The 17,391-nt window shown below is 36.7% G+C and overlaps 1 protein-coding gene across 1 annotated transcript; it reads right to left on the reverse strand.

Moving 5' to 3' along the window:
• Positions 1-12,375: 12,375 nt before the first annotated feature.
• Positions 12,376-13,835, reverse strand: LOC142176023 (uncharacterized). Its single transcript, XM_075243059.1, has 3 exons — positions 13,709-13,835; positions 13,154-13,516; positions 12,376-12,434 (listed from the first exon to the last, which is right to left on the reverse strand). The coding sequence occupies exons 1-3, from the start codon at positions 13,833-13,835 to the stop codon at positions 12,376-12,378; spliced, it is 549 nt and encodes a 182-aa protein (XP_075099160.1).
• Positions 13,836-17,391: the final 3,556 nt, after the last annotated feature.

A 17,391-nucleotide genomic window follows, 5' to 3' on the forward strand; every position in this document is an offset into this window, starting at 1 on the left:
ATTGTAGTTAGTGTTTGGCCAACTCATTTGAATAGTATTTTTTGCAAGCTTATTGTGTTTGGCTAATCTTTCCAAACGTATTTTTAAATATCGAATTACGAAAAAGAACAGTAAAAATTCAGTTTGCAATCAGTATTATTTACAAAAGAAAAATAACTTTAAATATATTATTTTAAAAAAATAATTAAAATATATATAAAGTAAAAAGCATAAATAAAAAATTCAAATCAATATAAAATAAAGTTATTCCAAAGCAATAACATTGAATATCTAGTATCCCTTATTGTTTACATGATAATTTAAATATATCAAACTATATTATTTAATATAAATTAAAATCTACTCTTAGGAACAGGAGAAAGAGAATAAAAATGAGAATTTTACGTGAATGTACTAAAAAAAGACATATTTATCAACAACTAGCTATTTTAGTCATGCTATCACAAATAGCCAAAAAATTTACCAATGATATACAACATTCAAAAAATATAAGCAAAAGAAGATTTTTTTTTCAATGGGTATTATCGTGATCCATTGAAAACACATAGATGAGACAATATACAAAATTTGACGAAGTTTGAAGTGAGTTAGACTAGTTTGCAGTCAAAATTCATTACCAATGATATACAATATTAAAAAACAATTAGGCAAAAAAGAATTTTTTGTAATAGGTAAGGTTGGAATTCGTTGGAAACACATAGATGAGGCAATATACAAAATTTGAGCAAGATTGAAGGTTATTTGGACTGGATTGGTATCAAAATTCGTAGTTAAAATCGAGTTTAAAAACTTTTTCTGCGACACATGTATCAAACTTGTATCACACATGTATAGATCACTACTAAAAAAACCAGGGTTTAGCGACGGACAAAATCTGTCGCTAAACAGAAAAATCCGCCACTAATCTCATTTAGCGACGGATTAGTGACGGATTATCAAAAGATTCTTCTAGCAACGAGCATTTTAGCGATAGATTAGCAACGACGTTCGTAGCTAAATCCAGTTTTTTTTGTAGTGGATGGATATACATGTGATACACAATAAAAATATGATTAAAGTAAAAAAGAGAAAAAAGGTATGGTAGAATAAAAAGGAAAAGGAAACGAAAAATGTTAAATTAACGAGGAATAATTTGGAAATAATAAATTTATTGTAAGATTATTTTTGTCTTGAATAAATTAATATTCTGCTTCTGTTTCTGTTTCTTGGAAGAAGCTAAAATTATTTTTTTCCCCAAAAGCAAAAAAATTATTTCTACTGTTGCACAAAAGTACTTTTTTTATCTAGGCCAAACACCTTAAAGTTTTTAAAAAGTAATTTTTTGATTAAAAGAAAAGTACTTTTCGCGCCCATAAGCTTGGCCAAATAGACTCTAATGTGAAGTGCAAAAGTACTTGTTCTCCTTAATGTTATACGTACATACATATGACCGAGGGGTCATTTGGTAGGATAGATTAGGAAAAATAATATATAGTAGTATTAGCTTTGGTATTATTAATTTCTTGTTTGGTAGTGTTTTTTACTCTATTATAACTACCACACGTATTAGTTATACACACTATTTGGCATTATCCTATGTATAACTAATACATATTAAATCATAGCATTAGTAATATCATGGTTTTTAATACATAGATAAACATGTATACACACCTATGCAATGCATGTTATTTTTAATACAACAAATCAAATAATGGATAAGAAATAATCTCAGCATAATTAGTCTCAGCATAACTAATTTCAGCATTACTAATATATCATATTCAGTACTATTCTTATATACCCTAACAAACTACCCCTAATTTATTAAGCATATCTCTATGGTAAGATCGTACCCATGGTCAATGAGGGTTAATAAATAAAATATCACTTTTAGAAAATCAAAAAGGTGCTAATTAGTAGTTATTTATTCGAATCTACCGTTGCTTCAGTAATCATATAAAACTTTTAAAAGAAATAAAGGGTAATTTGAAAAGAAAAAAAAGGTTAATAATATCAAATAATTCCTATTATTAATACCATATATATTAAGTGATTTTCTTAATAAGCATGCCAAAATCTTAAACGAAACTTATTAAAACAAAGATCTATCTCTACGTTTTGCGTGGGTTTGATTAAGACCAGTATGTAGAAGACATTTCTTCCACATTAACGTACATAGCTAACAAACATAAGATAATAAAATAGAACAATACAAACATATGAATGTTGTTACATTAACCACCAAAGGATGTGGTGCAGTAGATGGAACTGTTCGTCCTTTAATCAGATATCTCGGGTTCGAGCTCTGAGTATGGAAAAATCATAGGTAGGGAGCGCTTCCCCCCGAATAGGGCCCGTCGCGGCATGAATCTGGATATAGTCGGGTTTTAATGCGGGTACCGGACACTGGGTGAGAAACCAAAACATAAAAGAATGTTGTTACATTGGACTACCGACCTCGTAAGGAATGAAACTAATAGCCTGTTTGGCCTAATTTCTAAAATCAACTTATTTTGAGAAGTACTTTTCAAGAAAGTGTTTTGGTGATAAGCAGTTGTGTTTGGCTAATTAATTTGAAAAACACTTTTGAGCAATAATTAGTGTTTGGCCAAACTTTTAAAAACTGCTTCTAAGTGTATTTTCTCAAAAGCGCTTCTCAGAAAAGTGTTTTTGGAGAGAAGCTACTTTTTCTGCTTCTCCTCAAAAGTACTTTTTTTCCTTCTACAAGCTTGGCCAAACACCATAATTTTTGGGGAAAAAAACACTTTTGGCCTCAAAAAAAAACTTAGCCAAACAGTCTATAAACCCATTGCCTCAAGCTGATAAAATGCAGGGATATTCCATCAAGTTTTTTAAATAATTTAATTTTTTGCACTACAACTACGTGAAGGTTTATAAAATTTAATTCTAAGAGCATAAAACTTTTTAATAGTAGAATAGATTGTTAACTATAAAAATATGAGGTTCAGTTGATTTTCGAATTCAACATAGCTAGTCAGTGGGACATGCTCAAGGTTGTGCCATGCTTCATTTCATTGACAAAAGAAATTGAATGAGTACGAAGTTGCATAGTTCTACAAAACGAAGCACAACACCCAGGCATTTGTTCGCCTTTATAAATTTATTTTTTGTTTTATGACTCTATCTCTTTTTTACACATGAGAAATTTACTTTTACACATCAGAGATATTGAGAAAGGTGTGACTTAGGTAATCAAGGGCATTCTTGTAAATTCTAGTATTAACGATTAACAGTTTTAAGTTAGGTTTGTTACTGTTAAGTTTGTTATTAGTAGCTAAATTCAGCTGGATTAATAAGCTCTATATGAAGAGCTCATGTACTCTTTTTCAGCTCTCAAGATGAATAAAACAGTTCATTCTTCTCTCTCTACTTCATCTTCTTCCTCTCTTATATTATCTCTTCAACACTAGGGTACTAGCCACATAATTCAGCTATAATTTTATGGTACCAGAGCAGTCAAGCTATGAAATTCTAGCTTACAATAGATCCTAATTAATCACGCCTAACTATGCCTTATAAAAAGGACACTTGGACGTTGCAAATATAACCTGAGTATTTAGCCCAGAGTCGAACCCACAAGAAATTAACCTATCAATTACTCTCGTTAGACTTACTAATTTTCATGGAATCAACTTCCCAAACGTTGTGAATAACAATTGATGATGTTTCTACTAACTAAGAATGAATGTAAATAAGCAACTGAAAACTAACTATGATTAAGTTGTAAACAATTAAGAGAAGGATCTAAGGTTATGATTTCCCCTATTGATGAAATCCCTTCCGGTTATGTTTCACATAGATTCACCAAATAGTCTCTATCAATCATGAGCACTCTTATTACCGTAAATCTCTCCCGAGTAATCACGATAATTTGCTAGACGCACTCTCCCGAGTTACGCTAGCTGGCTTTATTTATTACAGCTTACTTTAGATTGCACCCAAAACTTCGTTATCCCTAATCCCGCCTTTAAACCCTCGGTTATTGATCCCTCATATACTTTGGAAGTGGTGTTGTTCAACAATTACCTAAATATGCACTCTCTTCCGAGTTATGCACACTAAATAGGCACAGCTAATTGAGGATCCTATCAATTAACTACAACAAGAACGTAGTTGAGCAAATAGAGATTAAACTGGGCAAATTATATTAACATAACAAGAAGTTCATCATTCAATAGGTTCCATCAAAACCCTAGACTAAGAAATTAGCTACTCATAACAAAATAAGATAAAATTACTAAATTATTCATAATGGGTAATTGCAATAATAAAGAGAAGATAGAAGAACTCTAATGTTTGATTGCTCTTCTCACACTTGTTATTGCCTCCAAAGTAGTATAAAAACAAGCTTTTTTCCGTCTTGGGCGAGCTTCTAAAGTTTATAAGGGTTTGGAACAATTTTTCCCCGAATTACACTTTGGTCCCCAATTTTCTGGCACGTGAATAGTTCACCGCGGTCGCGGCAAGACCGCGGCTCGACCGTGGTGAACGCTGAACATTCTGCCTCGCGTAATTGATCTATCGCGGTTCCACCGTGGTCGCGGTGGATTTCACCTCAGTCCATTTTTTGCTTCTTTATGCTCGGGTACTTCTTGGTTGGGCGTTTTCTTCACATTATTGACTCCAAAACTCTGTAGTGCTTCCTTACTTAGATAATTCCCTGCAAAGCAGAAGAACACCAATTAGAGCATTTTGTTATCAATTCGCCTATAAAACAACAATAAAACATGGTAATATTAAGGTGTAAATATCATATATATAGCCTACTATCAACACCCCACACTTAAATCATTGCTAGTCCTCAAGCAATCCACCACACTCTATCAAAGTTCCTTCCCTAGGCTTTTCCCTTAACGAATCACACCTTGAACAAGTTACCAAAATTGCACCTAGTAGTGAACAACCTTTGCCTCAACAGTCGAATCTCTCGTACCATACAATATTCGCACTTACTCAAACTACTCTATACAGAAGTCAAGACTTACCTTTCATTTATGAATCACATGCCCTCACCTCACACAAGAGAGTAGTTCCACAATTAATATGATTAAAAACACCTAGGAACTCAAATGGACAAAATTCGCTCACTCTCCAAAAGAATATTCACATGCCACAAAGATGCATCATAGGCTTGCCTATAGTGTAATACTCTACTAATCGAGCCTTTCCAGTCTAAGATCAATTAGGACTTCATTTGGTTGTAATGTAGGCTAAGGGATGGGTAGGATATATTTGGATATAGTGACTAGCCTCCCTAAGCACTTTTAATACACAACACATTAACATTCCATATCATTCTTATGTCAACCAGACATTCCCCACAATTTATTTATAACAATCGATTCCTTTAGGCGCATTTGCCTCAAGCTACCACTTATCAACTACTATATTTTTTTTGTGGCACGTCTTCTTTTATCATCAAGCTACCACTTATCAACTACTATATTTATTTATTCATTTTTTTCGTGGCGCTTCTTCTTTTATTCTTCAAAACTGCACCTTTCCTCTATTTCATTGGCTCCACTCAAAACCAAACCACCACCCCACACTTTAACTTTTGCATATGTCAAGGTCATTCAAGTGCTCATGGGAGGTCAAAGGGTTCAAACAGAAGGCTATTCAAACAATTGGGTAAGGTTCGCAATGTGGTTGCCAAAGAAACTGGCTTATAGACTCAACGGGGTTGACTAAGATGTATTACATTCAGGTGGGTTTACGTTATATGTATTTGGCTTAACAAAGAAATGCCTATATCACTTCTAAGACTGAATGAAGCTTACTATTTCGCTTTGCAAACATACATGGCAAGTTCTAGGCATCAAATGTAAAGCATTGGATACAGTATAGCTCACACACACATGGCATATGACTCACTCCGAATTGATTTATCAAGACATTCTCTTTTGAGTGTTCAAGTCAGCTACAAATATACAACTTTAAGACACTTTAGCAAGAGTCAACCATTGAGACTAGGCGTTACACTCGAGTGTCGATTATGTTTAGATGTACTAACGCCAAGGGATTCTCTTTCTATTCAGCTCGTAGCCCATCAATGCTAAATAAAACTAAAAAAACAAAAAATCTACCTACACCCGGTTCAAGCTAAACCCTTGGAAAAGAACTGTGGCCTAAAGAAAAACCAAGGGGGAGTTACTACACTACCTAGAAATAAAATAAAAAAATTTGTTGAGATTTTCTCTAGACTAACTTCCCTCAAGAACTGTCTCAAATATCCGTCATCAGGAAGAGTCCTTATATATATATTTCAACTTATGTCCCTCAAGAGACCTGTCTATTCCCTGAGAAGCAAAAGAACACTATTTAGAGTATTTTGTCGTTGGGCCAAGTCGAAGTTAATTACATGATCCTACCCTACCAATGAATCAAAAATAATGCAACAAAAATAAAGCAACAACATACAAAGTTACGTAATCTATTTATAACAACATCATACAACAACAGCCATCCCCCACCCTACACTTAAAAAATATGGTATGTCCCCATGTCAACAATTAAAGAGTATAGTAAGGAGGGGGACTTCCCTGAAGAACAATCCTGATCAGAGACGGTGCCAGGATCAAGGTTACATGCTCGTCCTAACGCTCGAAGCCATCCCATACATAATATTCTTCTCCGACTTTTCTTGTTGAGTAGTCAGAGTGTTAACTCTTGTTCCCAAGTCCGTGACAGAAGTGCGGAGACCAGTCATTTTCTGCTCTAGGGCTGTCAGGCGGGTACTTCGGTGGGGCTGTGAAGGGCCTGCCTCTTCAACTCTCGCAGATGATGGTACCTCAGCTACCTCAGCATCATCAGCATCAGATTCATCATCCGAGTCATCAACATTCACCACCGGATCTATCCCAATTCTGATTTTTCTTGCCAGGAACGGTGCTTTCAGTGGCAATTTCCCATCAACTCTAAGGTCTTCAAGGACTCTAGCAATACGGCACAGCCTGGTGACTAGAGAAGGGAAGTAGAAGCCTTTGAGTAACTCAGGTGATCTAATGAGCATCTCATCATAGAGGAGCCAGGCCACATCAAAATCCCTGTAGGCTATGAAACAGTAGATCGATGTCGCTCGTGGTAGATTGACATTGGTCGTATTGCTGGAGGGAAACAGCCGTCTGTTGATAATTGTTAGCCAACACTTAGCCTCCCAATTGAGAGACTAGGAGTTAAGTGTGATCCTGTGCTTTATCCATATGTAGTCTCTGTCTAGCACACAGATAGTTTTAAGAAGAGTTGCCCACAAGGCACTTGATCGGCTAAAGGTACGATAAGCATCAGCTTCCCCCCTGAACACTGGCAGTCGGTACACCCTATGGATAGCCTCGATGGATGCATTTACCCGGGTATTGCGCACAGTAACAACCCCATTCTCATGTTCTGGGCAGTTAGTATAGAACTCCCTTACTATCTGAACATTGGCCTCCTCCGGTACCTTGAAGAAAACATCAAACTGACACCTCCTCAACTCATTGAAGATATTCGGGCATTCCACCTCTAAGGCTTCTCAGTCAATATGCACCTCATGTAGCAATTTCTTAGCTGCCTTTGCATTGTACCTATCCTCCGTCGGTTTGGAGACAAACCTGGTGTTGTCAAACTGTGGTGCACTGGCTTGACCCCTAACTCTCGAGGAGCTTCCCGGTCCACTAGCGGAGGACCCGGTGTTGTGTCTCTTCCTAGATGGATTCATTGTACCTCTCAAATAGAGAAACGCCTATCAGTGAGTGTGTGAAAGGTGTGACTATGGGTGGTTACTCAGACTTCACCACTACCATGTCACATTAGCCCTTATAACTCTATTGGGGCAATTTCTCAAACACCTTGTGGGCAAGACAATTTCTTCATACATATAGCCCATATGGATATATCAAAACTTCCCCCAAATCAAAGATTCTACTACACCATTACACCCCACAACACTTCATTCAACACCCACAACCTCTCCACCACATTATACACATAGCCCCTTCACAAGTAAGTACAAAAACGAAATTCAAAAGAAAACAAGAAGAAAACTAACAAAAATCTACTAAAAATTACTACACAATTACAAACATTAGGATAGCATACAACTACAACAAAATACAAAAAGAAAAGATAGGGGGAGGTGAGTTGCATACCTTGATGGAAGAAGGAGTGAGAGGAATGGAGATGGGGGAGTAGTATGAGTGAAGAAGAAGAAGAAGAAGGAGAAGAGAGGGATTTGAGTTAGGGTTGGAGAGAGATAGAGAATTTGGGGAAAATAGGGTATTGGGCGGGTGGGTGTGTTGTTTTATTAAGGGGGGGGGTTGTAATAAATATAAAATAGAAGAAGAAAAGAAAGAAAAAGAAAAAAAATAATAATAACGAAAATGTACCTGGTGCCCACCGCGGTCGACCGCGGTCCTACCGGGGCTGTGGTGGGTTAAGTAGCTCGAGGCAGAATACTAACGTCTCACCGCTGTCGCGGCGGATTGGACGACGTTGAGGCAGAATACTTGCCTCTCACCGCGGTTCTGCCGCGGTCGCGGTGCTGCCCAATTGTTTTATTATTTTTTTTATTTTTTATAGGAAGTTACATAAGAAAACACTAACAACAACATTCATGGGTTGCCTCCCACGTAGTGCCTGATTTAACATCGCGGCACGACACAGATAAATGCATTTACGGTTCGCTCGACCTCTGAGGTTCCGTCAGGTAGATTTCTGTCACTTCTTTTGGTTCACTCATGCCTACATATAGCTTCAATCTCTACCCATTGACTCTAAATGTGTGAGAGTCTTTCTCTGAAGCAATCTCCACAGCCCCTAAAGGGAATACTTCGACCACCCGAAATGGACCAGACCATCGTGACTTGAGATTTCCCGGGAATAGCCTTAATCTTGAATTATAGAGCAATACCTTGTCCCCGGGGCTGAAAGGTCGCTCAACAATGTTCTGATCATGCAACCTTTTCATTCTTTCCTTGTACAACCTTGTGCTCTCAAAAGCCAGATATCTGAACTCGTCGAGCTCATGCAATTCAGTGATTCTCATTGTACCCGCGGCCTCAATGCCGCCCAACTATGTCTTATAAAAAGGACACGCGGACGTTGCAAATATAACCTGAGTAGTTAGCCTAGAGTCGAACCCATAAGGAATTAACCTATCAATTACTCTCGTTAGACTTACTAATTTCCACGGAATCAACTTCCCAAACGTTGTGAATAACAATTGATGATGTTTCTACTAACTAAGAATGAATGTAAATAAGCAACTGAAAACTAACTATGATTAAGTTGTAAACAATTAAGAGAAGGATCTAAGGTTATGATTTCTCTATTGATGAAATCCCTTCCGGTTATATTTCACATAGATTCACCAAATAGTCTATATCAATCATGAGCACTCTTATTACCGTAAATCTCTCCCGAGTAATCACGACAATTTACTAGACACACTCTCTCGAGTTACGCTAGCTAGCTTTATTTATTACAACTCACTTTAGATTGCACCCAAGGCTTCGTTATCCCTAATCCCGCCTTTAAACCCTCGGTTATTGATCCCTCATATACTTTGGGAGTGGTGTTGTTCAACAATTACCTAAATATGCACTCTCTCCCGAGTTATGCACACTAAATAGGCACAACTAATTGATGATCCTGTCAATTAACTACAACAAGAACGTAGTTGAGCAAATACAGATTAAACTAGGCAAACTATACTAACATAACAAGAAGTTCATCCTTCAATAGGTTCCATCAAAACCCTAGACTAAGAAATTAGCTACTCATAACAAAACAAGGTAAAACTACTAAATTATTCATAATGGGTAGTTGCAATAATAAAGAGAAGATAGAAGAACTCTAATGTTTAATTGCTCTTCCCACACTTGTTCTTGCCTCCAAAGTAGTCTAAAAACAAGATTTTTTTCTTCTTGGGTGAGCTTCTAAAGTTTATAAGGGTTTGGAATAATATTTCCCTGAATTACACTTTGGTCCCCAATTTTCTGGCACGTGAACAGTTCACCGCGGTCGCGGCAAGATCACGGCTCGACCACGGTGAACGCTGAACATTCTGCCTCGCATAATTGATTTGTCGCGGTTCCACCGCGGTCGCGGTGGATTTACCTTAGTCCATTTTTGCTTCTTTATGCTCGGGTACTTCTTGGTTGGGCGTTTTTTTTCACATTATTGACTCCAAAATACTCCGTAGTGCTTCCTTACTTAGTTATTCCCTGCAAAGCAGAAGAACACCAATTTGAGCATTTTGTTATCAATTCGCCTATAAAACAACAATAAAGTATGGTAATATTAAGGTGTAAATATCATCTATATAGTCTACTATCACTAATTCAGCAAATACACAATAGCTGTACATAGTTTTTGAGATTTTTGACGAAATGGTGATTGACGAACAACCAATTCCAGTGGCGAATCAAGCTTCTGGTGTTAATCGTGGTGTCACAATGAACCAAGCACCAGGAATCAATGACAACCGCCCTTTGTTCTTGAGTGTGTCGGATGTTAGTGGAATCCAAATCATTTCCTTCCAATTAACATGTATTGAAAACTACTCCCTCCGGTATAGATCTATGAGAGTATCTTTGTTAGGAAGAAATAAACTAGGGTTAGTTGATGGTTCATGTACTAAGGAGAAATTCTCAGAAATCATATGGAATCACTGAGATAGAGTAAGTACAATAGTGTTATCTTGGATTATGAATTTAGTTACTAGTGGGCTACTTGGCGGTATAATATATGCCTCAAGTTTAAAAGTTGTATGGAATGATTTACATGAAAGATTTGACAAGATAGATGTTTCAAGATCTTACAATTTGCATAAATAAATTGCAACTTTTAGTCAAAAAACATCCAAAATATCTGTCTATTTCTCAAAGCATAAAGATCCATGGGAAAAATTTAAGGCATTAGAACCTGCACCTGGTTGTGACTGTGCAAAGTCAAAAGACTTTGTTGTTAACCTACAGAAGTTGAAGTTTTTTCACTTCTTGATGGGGCTAAATGATTCTTATAGTCAGACTAGAAGTCAAATTCTACTTATGAGTCTTATGCTTACGATAAACCAAGCATATGCTATGATCATAAGTGATGAGAGACAGAAATCAGTATCAACCACTTTGGGTTTATTGGGGTCAATCCAACCACAGTTGCAGGACATTTGATGTGGCAATATTGACAAGCGCAAAACACAACATGAAATTTATGCTCGCTAGTCAGAGATAGTATAGTTTAATTATCGTCTCCACAGGATTGGATATAAATAATGTTCGAGTAATTTCTAGCTTAATTTCTATTCAAGATAATCAACACTTGATTTGGAACGATTACGAACTATGATTAACTACTAAAAATAAAGCAATTGAGAATTGATTGCAAAGAACTAGAGATTAGCAGAATTGGTTTGTTATCAGTGTGAGAAATAAGGGTTTTGACATGACGGTCCAAGACTGATATCCTGAATTTGACATTGTTATATTTCACTCTTAATGTTCTATAGATTCTCACAAATTCAATAGGTGATTAGCTTATACTTTTGATTCAGATTCCTCTCTCGATTAAATCTGAATCTTTCAAATAAACTAATGTGAAGTGCGGTGAAACTTACAAGAATTTATTGGTAGGAATAATTTAAGAGAAATTTCTTGCGAATATTTCTCAATCTTAATTTAAACGGTAACTCAAAAATCTCTCTCGATTACTTTAAAGAATCACCAAAACAAACTAAGGCATACGCTGTAATTATATTCAAAAGATGTTCCTCTTCCGATTAAACACTATAAAGAATAAAATCACAACTACTATTAAAACTCATCCAGTAAATTCAAGCAATTAAACAGTAGTCAAATTCATAAACAACAACCAAGTCACTAAATCATGTCAAACCCAAAGTGAACTACTCCATAGATATGGAGAAAGCCATCATAAATGGAGATAAAGAATAAGAAAATATTAATCCAACATTACAATCCAAATTTGCGTATTGAGTTGGTAGAAGGAGGATGAAATCTTGTATCTTGAAGCCTCCAATGCTCTCTAAAAGCTCCCACGGTCAAAAGTCCCCTCAAAATCGTATTTTTGGTATATTTATACCATGTAGAAGCGGGTTTGGACGGGACTACCCTTTTCAAGACGAAACAGGAGAATACTCCTACAAAAATGCACAGGCGCGATGTAGGGAGCGGTGCCTTATGCGTCGTGCCAATGGAGAAATTCAGAGACCATGTTATTTCATCAGTCAGGCTCCAATGTGGTGTCGCATCCCATGCATCGTGGCAGTGCAAAATTTTCAAAGTAGGCTTTTTCCTCACTTTTTTATATCCAGACTTGGTCCAAGACCCCGAACACAATCTCAGTTTAATTCCTTGGGATTACATTCAGACGTTAAAGCTCCAAATCATTCATTTTAGATCCATACTGGCTTCTCAACTCGAAATCACATCCTACACAGCATAAAATACATAATAAGTACAAATTATCATCAATTAAGCTCAAATACAAGTAAAGTACAGTAATTTGAGTGCAAAATGTAGCCAAAATACGGGTTCCTAGCCTGTCATCAACACTCCACACTTAAACCATTGCTCGTCCTCGAGCAATCAAACTACACTTCACATAGTGACGGCATTTTCATCGAACAACTTCCTTAACTCATCATACCAATAATATTTAAAGAAGATTAAGCACCATATCATAACCACTTAGCCTCAAGACTCAACTTAGAAGCACAGCGTAATTTTTTTAAACCCGCTCACTTACTCTAACATAGAGTCCAAAAACATTACATTTCCTTCGCTAATCATGTCCCCTCACACCAAAGATAGAGAGTAGTTTCACACACAATAAAATTCTAGAACAATTAGGAACTAAGATAGAAAGAATTCATTCACTCTCAGAAATAAAATTCATGTATCACAGATAAGGATAAGAAAAACACACACACACACTATATATTTACATCCCCCACCCCACACTTTAAATTGTGGCATGTCCCCATGACACGCAAAGAAAAAGTAAGTGGTAAAGGAAACTCCCCTGAATTATCTAGTTTGGGTCTGAATCAATGTCAGGTCCACCTTGAACGCCCGCCCCAATACACACAACCATGCCGAGATTTTCTTCTTTAGCGTTTTCGGGCACACCCCACACTTATCATGCTTGCCCTCTTCAGCTAGCTTCCTCGGGACATCCACCTTAAAATCAGAGTATGCAACCAACTCCTCTCTAGGTTCCCCTATTGCCTCCTTCATTTTGAATACCAATCTCTCTTCCTCTACTCTTAGCATGAGATGTTTTCCCTGAATATCTAGTATAGCTCTGCCAGTAGCTAAGAAGGAACTCCCTAGAATCAGAGGGACCTCCTTATTCTCTTTTATGTTCACCGCGATGAAGTCTGCAGGGAACACAAATTTATCCTCCCAAACTAGCACATCTTTCACTATTTCTTCGGGTATTATTCTGATCTGATCCGCTAGCTGCAAAGACACAAGTGCAGATCTGATTGCTTCAATTTCTTTCTCAAGTTCTTAAAAATAGACGAGGGCATAAGATTAATAGAAGCTCTTGAATCACACAAAGACTTTTCAAATTTAGTACTCCCTAGAGAACAAGGTAAAGTAAAACTCCCTAGATATCCACACGTTCGAGGGAGCTTATTTTGTAGAATCGTATTATAATGCTCTGTGAGATTGACAATTGAAGTCTCTTACACCCTTACCTTTGTTGGATAATATCTCCTTCAAAAACATGGCATATGCTGGCATTTGTGAGATTACCTTTGTAAAAGGTAGATTAACATGCACCTGCATGAGCACTTCTATAAAATGCTCAAATTGTTTGTCCATATTCTCTCTTCTTTGATTCTGGGGGAAAGGTAGAGCATACATATATTTGATTTACTCAGTCTCCTCATTAATTAAATTTTCGTTCTTCTTTTTCAGAGCTCTAGTCTTGCTCTTCATCTTCAGACCATCCTCGAGATCTACCCTCACCGCACCTTCTTGATTTTTGTCATTTTTCTGCTCCTTCACAGTCTCTATTTGTCCTTGAATTAACTTACCCTTTTATTTTACAATGGGGTCCTTCAATACTTGCCTAATCCTCAAGGACACCCATTTATTGTTTCTTTTGGATTCCTTTCGGTATTAGTAGGAAGAGTTCCTGGAGCCCCCGCAAACAATAGATTAGCAATCTGCCCCACCTGTCTTTCCAAGTTTCGGATGGTTGTGCCATATTCCCGGATAGTTGTCCCAAGAGTTTCAAGTCTCTCATCTGTCTTAATAATGAAGCATTCATTAGATCTTTCATGCTAGACTGATTAGATTGTTGAGGCTGGTATTGCTGCCTTTGCAAATTTTGAAAGCCTGAATCTCCTTGTCCTTAGGGTCTAAGATTATTCTATTGCCATGCATTCAGACTACCATCAGGTGAACTCCACAAAAATTCGGGGTGCCTCTGGCTTATGAAGTTGAAATTATTTCTGCCTTGATTCCTCTGTCAAAACTTCTCACAACACTCACCACCTCATATGTAGTTGAGGCCTGAAACTCATGTGTTGGGTGGCTCATCCCATAAAAATCACAAATTGTTGGTGGCTAACTTTGGACCTTACGTAAGGTCAACTTTCTTATCTTATTTGCTATTGAATCAAGATGCATTGAGATATTGGATTCCACCTAATGTCTCCCAACTACTTTTCTTCTTTCGTTTCCTTCAGCAGGCCATTGATTTGCATATTCAAATAGCTCATCAAGAAATCTCCTTAAGGTTTTTCTTCATTAAAGGACCTCCAACTACATTGCTCTGAGTTCTTCATGAGGAAAGTGTCAGTCTATCCCAAAAAATACTAGAGTTGTATCCATAATTCAATTCCATTATGCTAACATATTTTGACTCTCTCCTTGAACCTCTCACATGCCTCAAAAACTATTTTTATGTCCCTTTGGCAGAAGTTATGGATCTCTCTTCTAAATTAACTTGTTTTTCTGATGAGAAGTATTTGTTGAGGAACTTTTTAGTCATGTCTTCCCATGTCATGATAGACCCAGTTGGTAAGCTTTGTAGCTAGTGCTTCACATCATTCTTCAGTGAAAAGGGAAATGCCCTTAAATAGATTGCATCTTTTGACACTCCTTTGTACTAGAAGGTGTTCATGATTTCCTCAAAATCCATCATATGGGTGTTTGTATCTTCATTCTTCTCGCCTCTGAAGACACAATTATTTTTTATGATTTGCAAAAGACTTTGCTTCAGTTCAAAATTGTTTGCTACAATCGGCGGGTGCCTCACACTTAATAGTCCCTGATTTATAATGGCCTAGCATATTCTCCTAATGAACAATCAGGCCCGGGTCCAACATTCTCAAATTCATTTTCTGCAAGAGGCGGGTTTAGGTTGAATCTTCATCTCATCTTCTCCAGAGCTGTTTCAGCATCTGTCGTGTTGCGCCTTCTTGTCGTTGGGTTGCTTCCCTTGCATCCAAATCAACTCCATTATCCCCATCTTAGCTATGGGTTCCTGGGGCGAAGACTGTCCCAAGAAATATTCGGTGAGTTCTCTCTCTTTTCTCAGTTGTCACAAGTGTTTCTCCAACTCCGGCTCGTGTGGTATCACTTCCTTTAAAAAAGATTGAGTCATACGCTAGAGAAATCAACCATGTTACCTGCACAAATGAGAAACATGAATACAAGAAAATAAAATTTGTTCCTGAATTAGCAATAAAGACTATTTTGAACACTATTAATTGTCTATCCCTGTAAAGCGCCAAATTATGATGAGCACAAAACACAACACGAAATTTATGGTTGCTAGTCAAGATAATATAATTTAATTATCGTCTTCATAGGTATTGTATTTAAACAATGTTCGAGTAATTTTTGGCTTAATTTCTATTCAGGATGATCAACACTTGATTTGGAATGATTATGAACTACGATTAACCACTAAAAATAAAGTAATTGACAATTGATTGCGAAGAACTAGAGATTAGCAGAATTGGTTTGTTATCAATATGAAAAATAAGGGTTTTAACATGAGAGGTGCAAGACTACTATTCTGAATTTGACATTGTTATATTTTATCCTTAAAGTTCTATCGATTCTCACAAATTCAATAGGTGATTAGCTTATACTTCCGATTCGGATTCCTCTTTCGATTAAATCTAAATCAATCAAATAAACTAATGTGAAATACGGTGAAACTTACACGAATCTATTGGTAGGAATAATGTAAGAGAAACTTCTCGCGAATATTTCTTAATCTTAATTTAAATGGTAACTCAAAAATCTCTCTCGATTACTTCAAAGAATCACCAAAATAAACTAAAGTATACGCTGTAATTATATTCAATAAGATGTTCCTCTTCTGATTAAACACTATAAAGAACAAAATCACAACTAATGTTAAAACTCTTCCAATGAATTCAAGCAATTAAACAGTAGTCAAATTCATAAACAACAACCAAGTTACCGAATCATGTCAAACCTAAAGTGAACTACTCCATAGATTTAGAGAAAGTCATCACAAATGGAGTTAAAGAATAAGAAAATATTAATCCAATGTTACAATCCAAACTTGCGTATTGAGTTGGTAGAAGGAAGATGAACTCTTGTGTCTTGAAGCCTCCAATGCTCTCCAAAAGCTCCCAAGATCAAAAGTCCCCTCAAAATCGTATTAATTGTATTAATACCATGTAAAGGTGGGTACTGATAGAACTACTCTTTTCAAGTCGAAACAGGAGAATACTCTGACAAAAATGCACAAGCGCGGCGCAGGGAGCGGTGCCCCATGCACCGCGCCAGTGGAGAAATTCAGAGACCATGTTATTTCGTCAGCCAAGCTCCAATGCAATGCTACGCCACACCTCGCGGCGGCCCATGCAGCATGGTAGTGCAAAATTCTCAAAGTAGGCTTTTTCTCACTTTTTGATATCTAGACTTGGTCCTCGACCCCCAAACGTGATCCTGGTTTAATTCCTTGGGCTTTTACTCTGACTTCAAAAATCCAAATCATTCATTTTAGCTCCAAACTTGCTTCCCAACTCGAAATCATATCCTACACAACATAAAATATGTAATAAATGCAAATCATCATCAATTAAGCTCAAACACAAGTAAAGTGCGGTAATTAGAGTGCAAAATATAGCCAAAATACGGGTTCCTAGCCTACCATAAAATCTATACTAAAACAGATGGTAATCAAAGGTTTAAGAGGAACTTCAATCTGTATTATGATTCCTGCAAGATGAAAGGTCACCACAAAGAAAATTGCTACAAGATTGTAGGTTATCCTCAAGACTATAAGTCAAAAAGGAAGACTGGAAATTCAGCAGGCTACAATGTATTATCTGAAGTAAACGTCCAAAAAAATCAAATGCAAACTCGTTATTAGACTGAAAACTCC

Source organism: Nicotiana tabacum, chromosome 22 (assembly GCF_000715075.1).
Source record: "Nicotiana tabacum cultivar K326 chromosome 22, ASM71507v2, whole genome shotgun sequence".
Classification (NCBI taxonomy): domain Eukaryota; kingdom Viridiplantae; phylum Streptophyta; class Magnoliopsida; order Solanales; family Solanaceae; genus Nicotiana; species Nicotiana tabacum.